The 12,472-nt window shown below is 41.7% G+C and overlaps 1 protein-coding gene across 1 annotated transcript in view; it reads right to left on the bottom strand.

The window, feature by feature from the left end:
• SNX24 (sorting nexin 24) overlaps positions 1-12,472 on the bottom strand; it is a 129,983-nt gene that overhangs the window by 50,917 nt on the left and 66,594 nt on the right. The window contains exons 2-3 of the mRNA XM_015416220.1: positions 10,922-11,005; positions 6,961-7,065 (exon numbers count right to left, since the gene is read on the bottom strand). Of these exons, the coding sequence (XP_015271706.1) occupies positions 6,961-7,065; positions 10,922-11,005 (189 nt within the window). The remainder of the gene's footprint in view (positions 1-6,960; positions 7,066-10,921; positions 11,006-12,472) is intronic.

Genomic DNA, 12,472 nt, shown 5'->3' with positions numbered 1-12,472 from the left:
GCTACAAAATCTAAACTTGGAGATAGTGGTGCATTATATTTTGAATTAAGTTTAAGTGATACAACATATTATGAAAATTATATATAGTTGGTTGAGGAAGACTGAAGAAAAGAGCACCATGGAATAATGGAAGCTATTGCCCCTCTTTTTAACAGCTGGGGGAGACAGGAGAATCTCTTATTGTGCCTGAAAGGTCTGGTGCTGTATCTGGAGCCCCCACAGAGGTACTTGGCTCAAGGGGATGGAGACTGAAGTAGCACCCTGGGCCACCGCCTCCTCTTTAACCCCATTTTGAGTGGGGAGGGGGGTCTCAATCCCTGCCCTGCAAAGGCCTCAGTCCTTCTCGTCTCATCAGGATGCTCTTTCTTTTTCTCCTCACTTCTCTCTCTCTCCAACCAGCTCCAAGGCTAGGTGAAATTCTAACCACCACCTGCTTGGCCAGTAGCTGTATGCATTTAAATAGGCCCTCAAGCCCTTGCAAACCTGCCTCCTTCTCCTCCCCTGGGGCCATCTCCCTGTGCAGGGATTCCTCTGCTCTCCTCTACTGGGACCAAGTTCCCTGTGGGAGATCCTGCTGGTTCCCCAGTATGGTTGGCACTTCTTCATTTGCCTGTGCTGGGCTGCCATAGGATTCAGGGGCATCCCTGTGAACGAGTGGAGGTGACCATGAGGATGAGGCTTTGCAGCCTGAGTGGTCCTGGATACTCACACTGATCCATAAAGCAGTCTGGCCAATCCAGAAAGCTGCTTGAGCCCCGCTCCCCCAGTCCAGTTAAGATTTCCTTTCTGTTTTCCTTTGCACTAGATACTGACTGGAAATTAGTTTCAAATCCCATTCACTATCTTTTGTGCCCCAATAAATGATGTTTAACAGTCCATATTCGCACTTTATATTTCTTCTTCACCTCTGTGAAACCTAGGCTGCGGTCACACAGAGCATAAGCCACGCTTCAGAGACGGAAGAGAGGCGGAGTTTCCTGGCACGATCACAGGGCAACATCTGGCAAGTGTAGAGCTCCCGTCGGTAACCCGTGGCTAAATGCCGAAAACGCGGAGTAAAAAACGAGTACCTTGGAGGTACTAGTTTCTGGAAACCGCGGGGCAAGGGCGGGCGTATGATCGCGTTTCCGGAGGTTGTTCCGGCGCCCGCCCATGTCCCCTAGCTACAAGGTGGGTTTTTTTCAAGTCCCCACGATTGCGCACAAGCGCCCAACGGAGCATGCGCAAACGTCTGTTTAAGTAAAAAAAACACAACGTACGTCGTGCAGAGAAGAGGAGAGCAGCCAGAAGGAAGCACCAACGAGCGCATGGCTTGAGGCGAGCAACAGATAGATAGGGGGAAAGGGGGCAAGGCAGACGATGTCACCCAGAAGAGGGGGCGCGGTGGCAGAGTAGGAAGTCTGCTTGGGGAAGGGGCGGTCAGGGCGGAGGGGGCTGGGCCACGCTGCTTTGCCCTCTTCGCACGCCCCACCAGCCGGCTCCCCAGACTGTTTCCCTTCCAGACCTACTGCCCACCCCCTGCCTGCCTCACTGGTGGGGAAAACGCCGTGCCCGACACGATGCCACACCGCCCAGTCGGCAGCTGGCCCCTCTTCTCCCCGCGCCGCTTGGCCGGCTGTCTCTGGCAGCCCCCTCCTCGCCTTCCCTCGGCACGCGGCCCACGCTTCTTTGCCCCAGGCCCCGCTTCTTTGCCGTGTGATCCGTGCCTCCCCTTAACCACGGGACCTCCACGGAACCTCCACAGGAGCTCCACAGGGGTCTGATCGCGCAACCGCGCTTTAATTTTCCCCGGGGCAAACAGCCACGCTTCCCCCCCGCATTTTCCTGGCCGTGTGACCGCGGCCCTAGAGTACTTTAAAGAGGATTGAGACACCGGAAATACACTCTATAGCCTTGATCAGTAGACATCGAGGGTTGAGTGATGTGGCAGTGGGCTACCACCATACTGAACAGGATCATGTCCAATGCCTCTGTAACCACTTCCTATTGGAAATATCACCTCAGTTTTACTGACAGTTTCATTACCAACTGAAGTTAGGTAGATGCATCTTTGAAGACATTAATTATGGGAATTGTATTACTGCTGAACAACACCAAATACCCCTGATTACTTCTAGGCTGTTACAGCAATAGAGCTCAAATGTACAGTTGCCTGGCAAATATTTATGCAATTTCTCCTATTTATCCTCCATTTATGATTAAACTTTGAATGCTACTAATATAAAGGTAAAGTACAGTATTGTAAAATTACAGGAGCACACAGATTGTAACCTGAAGCTGTAGCTATCATCAGCTGGCATGGAAATGACCAAGTCTATTTAAATTGTTTGACCATCTTCCTGGACCAAATTTGTCCCATAGATCAACAGACACTGACCCCGAATCTAGGATCTAACAGAACTGTAGATGATAACCTAAAGGTGTAGATCTTTTCCGTGCCAGCTTTTCAATTGTCCAAATTTATTTTTGCAATTGCCATTTTCAGATTAGATCTAAGTGGGCAGCTGTGTTGGTCTGAAGCAACAGAACAAAGTTATTTTCAAATTACCTTATCATACATTTAAAATAATACTTACTTGATATTTGCCTTGAAAATGTAGGTTATACATCACCAACACAGATATAAACCACAAAGAACTTAATTTTAGTTTAATATGTTTTTAGACATTTCTTTGAAAGACTGCTTGTAAATATATAACAGGCAAGGTGAGATATAAATCAAAATCAATAAATAATAAATAAATAATAAATAAATAATGAAATATACAGGTAGCAGGCACACCATTAACAAGAATACTGTAAAGAAAATACATTATATTTCAGGATATCAAAATGAGATGTATTTCCCATTTTGTGTTGTTACACACTACCATTTAAATTTTTTAAAAAGTAAAACCCAGCTTGCTTAAATTTAATTTTCCAAAGGAATTATTGTCCATATTGTTTTCATTCAATTATTTCCTCAGTACAGTTATGTAGGTCAAGCAATCTACAGCTAAAGCTGCAAGAGACACTGACAGGCAGTCTATGTTTTTATTTTTAAATTATGTATGAAGAAGATGCCTGAACAGCTAAAATTGTTAGGAAGGGCCAAATTGCCATTTCATGTTTTAATGTTCCACCAAAGATGATTCCTTCTACAGTGATCTCTTTATATGAACACAGAATCAGATACTGACTTTAAATAACTGGTTATCATTTATTGTTTAAGCTAAGAGGCACTAGCACTCCCCAAGGGACGCTGGTTCAGTAAAAGTCAACACTTTCTTTGGGGCTCTCAACATAACCTAACCTGGATGATCCCCAGAAACAGAATTTTTATTCCAACAATGGACAGTTTCTCTTGGACTATATATGCTTCATTACAGCCTCTGATACCCATACATTATTCTTAAAAAGTACAAAAATAATTAGCAATGAGATTGTTGTGCTGAAAGGTTTAAATATCATCCCTCTGTTGATATTCAGAATATAAATATAAACTAGCATTTTGAGCTACAAAACTGTTTGACAATAAGATTCAGTGACAAGGCATTTCATTATGTGTATTACATCTCCTAGTATCTGATTCATAAGAGGCAAGAAACATGATGAGAGAAATTCATGAAACAAAAAGTGCTCCGATATTACATACAAAAAGAGGAAGAGGAGATTGGATTTATACCCCGCGAAAGGAGTCTCAGAGCGGCTTACAATCTCCTTTCCCTTCCCTTCCCCACAACAGACACCCTGTTTGGTAGGTGGGGCTGAGAGAGCTCTTTTGAGAACTGCTTCTGAAAGAACAGCTCTGAATGAACTTGTGACTGATCCAAAGTCACATCAGCAGCTGCATGTGAAGGAGTGGGGAATCAAACCCGGTTCTCCCAGATTAGACTCCGCGCTCTTAACCACTACACCAAACTAGCTCTCAACTCTAATTTATGTACCATGTAACTGTTTTCTACCATCACTCATATCATCACCCTGTATATATTGGAAAGATAAATATTTTATGTTCAGGCTGATTAGCTGAATCCAGCAAATCTTTCACGAGAAAGTGCTGATAGTTGTGGATCTTCCCCACGTCCCCCTTCTGCCAGCAGTCCTTTCCAGCCCAGGGAAAGTTGATTCCTGGAGTCTTAGAACTGGTGTGGAACAAGGCTCCCTCTAAGCTGTGGAGTCCTGTGAGCAAAAATTCTACTTGGTGAGCTCCTGGCATTAAAGGTGTGAGCGAACGATTTGGCTGCTGCATGAATTCGTTTGCTCTGAAGCCCTCCTTCCTGAGCTAAGACAAAAATCTGTTAGCCGGAGGCTAAAAAACTGTGAGCTAGCTCACACTAACTCAGCTTAGAGGGAACACTGGTGTGGAATAAGAAATGTGGGTTGTTTGGCTGCAGTGAGGAGCAGGAAAGGGGCAAAATTGCCCTTCCCACCCCTTCTGTCACATCAGCTCCAATTATGGAGGCAAGAAGAGACCTTCCACTTCCTCATTGTGGGCAGCCAGACCATATGGCTATTGCTTTACATAGTTCCTGCAAGCTTGGGAATAATTTTTTCTGGCTTTGAAAATGGCTGTTGTGAAGAGAGGAAAGTGGGAAAGATCCATTATCCTTGTGTGAGCTGATTGCTGGATCAAACCAAATATGTATTTTAAAAACTGTAGAAGTTATTGTAACATCAAATTAGCGCTTAAAATAGGTATATCCAAAACCTTTACACTAGCATTATGGTGGAGATACATCAGAGAAAGACACCTACACACACCTTACTGATTGATATTACTATGTAGTAATATGCATTATATGTAGTTAGATGCATTATAACCTAGAGGCTGATCCAACAAAAGGCATCAACAATCTCCTCATCTGGGTTCGTAAACATATTTTTTGACAATTTCAGGTGTGTAGCCATATTAGTCTGAGTGGAAGAACAAAATTTATGTCCAGCAGCACGTTAAAGACCAACAATATTTTCCAGGGTATAACCTTTTGTAAGCCAAAGCCCTGTGTCAGATAGGATAAAAAAAATTATCTAAAAAATCATCAGGTCAGTTTTGACAGTAATAGGTCAGACACTAGAATAACTTGTAATAATACAAACATGTTTTATGTTTATGTATTCTCTTAAGATGCACATATTCTTATTAATAATAGCCAAGGTGCCCCCTCTGTGCGGATATCTAAATTCGCACATCCGGGGCACTTGGGGGGCAGAGAGATTTTCCTGCACATTTGGGGCAGTCCCCAGATGTGCAGAAAAATCTAAAAACTGTAAAAAGTTATAGGGGGGATACTTAAATCCCCCCAAAAGTAAAGGAGAAGCTCTGAGAAGGCTTCACTGCTGCTGCCACAGGGGAAGGGGGGCAGGAGAAGGCTTGGTGGGCCGGCCTCGCTGCGGCCACTGGGGAGGGAGGGGGGAGGGAGAAATCTTGGTGGGCCAGCCTCGCCGCTGCTGCTAGGAAGGGAGGGGGAAGGAAAAAGCTTGGTGGACTGGCCTCACTGCTGCCGCCGGGGAGGGAGGGAGGGAGAAAGCTTGGCGGATGGGCCAGCCTCGCCGCCGCTGCTGGGGAGTGGGGGAGGAGAAAGTGTGGTGGGTCGGCCTCGCCACCACCACTGGGGGGGAGGGAGGGGGGAGGGAAAAGGCTGGGCTCACCTCCTGCTGCGTCTCCTGCTTCTGCAGGCTGGGAGTTGTGGGGAATACATTCCCCCCGTGAGTATCGTGGGTCCTGCCTCTTGTTCTTATTAATATTCACATTACAAACTTGACTATAACAAAAGTGAGAAAGTGCCCAGTGCACATATTAGCTTCACACTTTCAATCAATGCACAGGGAGGGAGAGAGGGAGCAAGCATGCTGGACCTGCCCCCTGCCTCTGTGCAATCGTCTGGCTGTTTGCAGGGGCGATCACAGTAAGGATCAGTGATGATGGTTTTAAAATGTCACTGATGACAAGAAGGGAGAGTTATAATGCTCTAACAATCTAATAAATTTGGCTAAATTCCCAGCTTTCATTTTTTTTAAAAAAGGAGTTTCCTGTTTCATTGTGGAGATACAAGGGGAAAGACATCTGTGCAACAAATGGGGTCAAAATACTTTTTTTAGAAAAATGAATGCTGGGGATTTAGAGAAACGGATAGATTGTTATAATGCAATAATGATATGTTTATTACCAATTTTCTTTATTAAAAAAGCCCTCCAGGGTCAGGAAGAAAATGGCTGCTGTGGTGGACTGGAACACAGAAACACCATAATGTTGTAGAGAAGCGGGGGGAAAGCCCACTTCCTTACAGCACCTAAACCAGGACAGACAATCAGTGTTGCCTCTTTGCCCCTTCCATGTGGCAATCCTTGAGGTATTTGAAATGCCGTTACGTTTCCTCTTCTCTACGCTAAATACTAAAACAAATACATAGTACTTTAGTCCAAACCCCTCTGGTTCCTAGCATAGTCCCTGAGCCCAAATATACATTACGCCCTTCTACATCTTTCTCCTGAACAAATCAAGAAATAGGCAAGTACCCTGCCAATACCATTCCATCTGGTCATTATGGAATAATTTTACACATTTTCTTATACCTTAATTTGATTCTTTTTCTCTCCTCTTCCTGTTCCCCTTTATTTTTTTCTGCTGCTTTCACTGTTCCATCATAAGCAGAGTTACAATCTTTAAAGTTCACTAAATTCAATGGATTTACAAAAGTGCAAATATACTTCAGATGGTGCTGTCAGTCAGATGAACAACCTCGGTATACCAGTTCTACATCTAAAGTGTACCATGAAATACAGTACAGTGCATTACTGCAGAGTCATCTAAAATTCAGAAGGAAAATGCTTGCTAGAAAATACTCAAGCTTGAAGAAATAAAAACCACTTGGATAATCATCCTTAAGCATAAGCACAAACTAGCTTATGTTCATTTTAAAATGATTACATAATCCTTGCAAACAAAATCGTTAATAGGCAGTGTTAAAAGTACCTCACCTGTAAATAAGCTTCCAGGCCTTGACGACGCTGTTCCAACACTTTGGGCACCCAGTTCCTTACATGCTTAGAAGGGATTTCTGGAGTTCTTATGAATTTCTTAAGCTAGAAATACAAACAACAAGCAAATGTAACAGTCTTTTCCCTATAAAGTCTAGAAATAAAATTGTAAAAAAGAAAAACTGTAAGAATGGACAGTGTAAATTTATATGTAGAAAAATAGGAAAAGGCATAATGACAAGAGTACAGTTACCTTAATTTGGTAATCAGAAAGTTCTCAGCCTACAGATAAACTGATTTTATTCAATTACAGAAGTTATTCTTTATAAGAAGGTGATGTGAGTTTGCAATAGGTAGTCATTTAGAGGCCACATGCTGAACAATTTCTCAAGTCAGGAACGAAACATTCCATTATATCAGCTAAATATTGCTATGTAGACAGGTCAATCCTCAGGCCTAATAAAATCTCAAGAATTTAGTTTGGCTCACATTTCAACTGTACTCTTGTGCATTGTTTAAAATGAAACTTTAAAAACTGCATTATGTGCAAAATGCAATTGACTTTAGTCCCTTTGTAGGATTCAGCATTTTCAAAACAACTATCAAGTTGTGCTAGTCTGTAATATATATGAAATTACGGTAGTTTATTATTTCTGAACCATGGCTGAATAGAAAAGCAGCAATCTGTGGATTTCAGGAATTGAAAAGAATGTTCATAGTTTGCAGATAAGATATTTGGGAAACAGGGAGAAAGCAAGGAACTGAGTGGCCAGATCTCAGAGACTGCATTTGAGGGAAAACGGAAGAATGTAAGATCAGCAGTTCATCTGGGTCAGCATTCTGTTCTACACAGTGGCCGACCAGTTGCCCTAGAGGTCCAACAAAGAGGAAACAGAGGCCAGGAAAAAAATCAAGCTCAGCATTTGTATAATACTAAATTGAGAATATATTTTATGGAAGCTCTCTGCGTGACTTTGGGCCAGTCACACACTTTCTCAGACAAACTAACGTAGTTGTTGTAAGGAAAAAATGGAGGAGAGGAGAATGATTTATTTATTTATTTATTTATTAAATTTATATCCCACCCTCCCCCGTAGGGCTCAGGGCGGCTTACATAGCAATGATGTAACCCACTTTCAAGGAGAAAGGCAGCGTATAAATGAATTAAACAAATAAATAAAAATATTACCATCCTGATTCTGAACTCTTGAAAGCTCTCCTGATGAAATCTGCCTAACTTTAATTGCCTTGTGATCAATGAATGCATAAAGGTACTCTTTCCACTTCCAAATCAACTTTTAAACTTGGGGAACTTTAGAAAGATGGGTGGAAAGATGAAGGAGCCTGACATATCCAGTAATCATCCTTCATCAGAATGCAGCTAGCATCTTGGGAAAGGGGTGCAAGCTATACACAGACATAGCCAATATATTCCAGAGCAACCTCCCTAATGGAAACTGAATACGGGTCATGCAATATATCACATCCTACTGTACAGGATCATGTAAAATAGCTGAAATGTGTGTAATACTGACATTCTCTCTACACAATACAGATTTATATTCTGGTTTACTTAGCAGAATACATGGCTGAGGTCAGACTGGCAGTTTGAAGCACGAGGGAGTCATGGTAAAAAGATCCGGCACAAACTGTTCCGGGTTTTCCCGGTCACACTGCACCAACTGATGTGGGAGTATACTGAGGAGGAGGCGCAAGGGAGCATTCGCACTGTTGGCCCGCCGCTGGCAGAGGTATGGCTGTAAGACGGCTTTCTTTTTGGTAATCCAGAGATATGCACATATGCGCATAAGCGCACAAGCAATTGCGGCTTTTGGCGTTCACACTTTGTTGGTACGGGATGAACGCGGGATGACCGCACTCTCCAGGGTTTGCTACCACTTTCACCAGGTACTTTTTAAACTCGGGAGGCAAGCGCTACAAGATGGGCTGAGTACGGCTGGGGAACGCCTGACAGATGTGCCCGTGTGAATGGCCCCTTTAATCCATTTGTGAAACGTTTCTGGCATGTGCTTATCTCGGGGCAAACTGCCAGTCTGAACTCAGCCCATGTTTTAAAATCAAGTCCAATGGATGTCAATGCTATGGAAACACCAGTATGATTTTGATATTATGACAAAAGGTTTGACATAACGGGAAGAAGCCTGTTGAATCCTGGGGCTCATGCACTCCCTGCCTTCCTTTGTCTTCGTACATGGCAGTCTAATGAAAGACTCCTGCCTTCTCAGAAAACAACAGTTTCTTGTTACATCTAAGCTACAAAAATGATTTGGTTTCTTCCATATAAATAAGATCCAAACTTGAATTAACCTAGATTGTGGAATCCTGGCTTGCAGGAAAGAGAGCAAACCATGCCCTGGCCCCCACCTGGTGGAACATGCTCCCTATTGAGATCAGGGCCCTGCGGGATCTTATGCAATTCCGCAGGGCCTGCAAGGCGGAGCTGTTCCACCAGGCCTTTGGCTGAGGCAGTGGGCATCCACATATTGCCCCCCCTCCCCGAGGTTGCAATCTCCCACCTACTGATAACCGGCAGTACCTAGTTACATCAATAGGCCAGATTCCTCCCTAGGGCAAGCATGACTACTGATTTTATATGTTATAAAGTGTTTTAAATTTTATTGTATTTATTAAAATGTTGTAACCAGCCCTGAGCCTGTTTACGAGATGGACATAAATGCGAAAAATAAAATAAAATATTTTGAAGCTTAGATCTAATGCAAAACATTGGTTTAACCCCGAAAGCAGACGCTGTATGCAAAGGGGAGGATAAGTGTACAAGCCCAAGGATCTATCAAGCTTAATCATATAGCAACAAACCATGGTTTGAGAGTACTTTCTGTGTGACTTTCAGGAGGTCACTCTCTTTCATTCTTGCACATTTCAAAAGAAAAGACAGCATCTAGCATGAATTTCCTGTCTTTGATAACCGGGCATTTTCTAAGTGCTGTATTGCTACTAAATAAAGGCGAAATGGGAAAAATCACAAGGACAGAAACTCTAGGCTGATTTTGACATGCAGGCTCGCAGGGGGTTGAAAATTTTACATTTCATCTTTGAGGAACTTGAGAAGATGTCACCCTAGCAAAAGCTGTGTAAAGAAAAGTCTCTCTTCATGAACAAAGGCAACTCCTTTGCTTAGGAAGCATTCTACAGTTTTCTCATTCTCAGTTAAAATATGCCAGCATACATTGTTCTGACAACAACCACTAAGTCACAGCTAAAGCCATGATTCTGGATACCATTTGAAAGAAAAACTTCTATAGAAAGAGGAAATCCAGAAGATCTCCTGACATTTCAAATATGGATTTTAGTATTTTGTAGGTTTCAAAATATTTGTTATGGATTTCAAAGCAGTGCCCCCCTCCTCCTATCATAAACTCTGATCAAAATCCATGTGAGCAGACAATTTTAAAAGGGTGAGGGGCTCAATCACATAAACCAAACCAGCCTCCCGTGCCATAAAGTATAGTAGCCCTGACCTTCAGTAGTGCCTTTTCAGGAATACATTGGGCTGTAGGAAGAAGGGTGAACTGTGAGGGTAACATTTCATGAGCAGAGTTTTACCCAAGGTTCACTGAATCCAAGCCATAAGCATTAATGTAATATAATTCACATTTCATAATCTGGCAAACATTTTTCTCTAAGAAAAGACACCTGTTTATGTGCCCGAAACCTGGTCCGACTTGTATATGAAAGACTGGATTTTCCATGTTCTGCAAAACTGTCTTTTTACCTTACTCATTATGTAAAGTAAAAAATACAGCAGTAGCTGAAATAAAAGTACTGAGTGTTTTTCAGTCATATAACCAGGCACAAAAAATTCTGAAAGAAAGACCATAGTGACTTCTGAAAGAGTGAAAATAAGGAAGATATAGCATTGGTTTTATAACAATATACTATTTACCATAGTAAATATACTGTAATATATGCATGTATTTACCTTTTTATGGAGAGCGTGAAATTCACTATACCTTTTTTCAACAAAGTGCTTTCTTCCATTCATTAGCACCTCTATCTTAAAGACCTAGGGAAAAAAAATATTTTAAAATGGATTATTTTCATCTGCCTGATATTTTCCCGAAATCTGAAATTTGTGATTTTTTACTTTCCTTTAACTATTGTAGCTGACCCCCACTAACCCCTCCTCCAAAGTATCAGGAAACACTGAGGTGCAGCAAGGATTAATGATCACTCTGATGACATGTTCCACCCATCCAGTTACATCACATCTAGATTTATTTATTTATTTATTTATTTTTCGCATTTATACCCCGCCCTCCCCAATGGGCTCAGGGCGGCTCACAAAAAAAAACCCCGAGCCATAATTAAAACATATGATACATAGTAAAAACATCCAACATTAAAACAGTAAAACAGTGGTGCTCAATCAATTATTAAATTTCTGATATTTTAAAAAATTAAATATATCATACTTTAATAATTTTCATAAATTGTTATGATTGCAAAAAAAATAACAGCATACACTCAATTTGGGAAATAGTCTGTCTCTCACTCAGTCATGCATACAATATGCTAACAACCTTATTGATGTACAGTTCAATTTCAGTAGTATCTTGTACTGCACAAGAGATAAAAATGTGAAGACTACATTGCAGGTTAATTTCTTCCTCACCTACATATTCATCTCTAGTCTCAGCTGGGTCTGCTCTAGTGTTTACACCATTAGAAAAAAATGTGGTGCTAGCTCATTTTCTTTGCATGATGTGTATGACAGCTTTTACTGCTGCCTGTAGAAGGTTGAAAGGCCAGATAAAGAAGCTCTCTAGATCCACTAATTAGTAACCACTAACATGACATTTTCTTGATTTTCAGGTCCCTGGGTCAGATCCCAGGGCAGATGACAAGATACCTCAAAAGCCTCAGAACCTAGTGAACCAAGATCAGGAGAAAAGCATCGTAATTAGAGACCACCTACTGTATCCAAAGGTTCCTACCTTCAGATTTCTTGTATTAGGAAACATGAAGTAACCAATATTGGGAGAAAATGCACTTGTGTAGGACCTTCTTCTCAGAAAGTTTCCCTTTGGAAAATAAACCTGAGAATGGGGTTTTTTTGATGAGAAAAACTTGAAACTTGAAATAATATTATTACTAGTAAAATATCTATTGTCACAACAAAAAACTAAATAGAAGTCAAAGTATTGCAAAATTCTCCTGGGAGAATGCATCTGCTTTATTTTTTTCTGAAAGAAATTAATAGCAACAATGTCCTTATCTGGAAGAAAATACGTTAAAAGTATTTGGATGGGGACGATTGACCAACTGACCACAGATTCTTGAAGAAAGTAAGTCATACCCAGCCTTGTCAGTTGCAGCCCATTTCCCACAAACCTTAGAACCATTAATTACTGAATCATCTCCTGTTTCCATCTTAGGGTTTGTTTGTTTGATCTAGCACCATGATAGCATGACAAACTGACAGAATAACTGCTGATTAGGAAGCTTAGATTATGCTGTATTGCACCCAAAG

The sequence above is a fragment of the Gekko japonicus genome, unplaced genomic scaffold (assembly GCF_001447785.1).
Source record: "Gekko japonicus isolate JY-2015 unplaced genomic scaffold, Gekko_japonicus_V1.1 scaffold549, whole genome shotgun sequence".
Taxonomy (NCBI): domain Eukaryota; kingdom Metazoa; phylum Chordata; class Lepidosauria; order Squamata; family Gekkonidae; genus Gekko; species Gekko japonicus.
The sequence above is the reverse complement of the archived record's forward strand: the minus strand, read 5'-3'. Positions and strand labels throughout refer to the sequence as shown.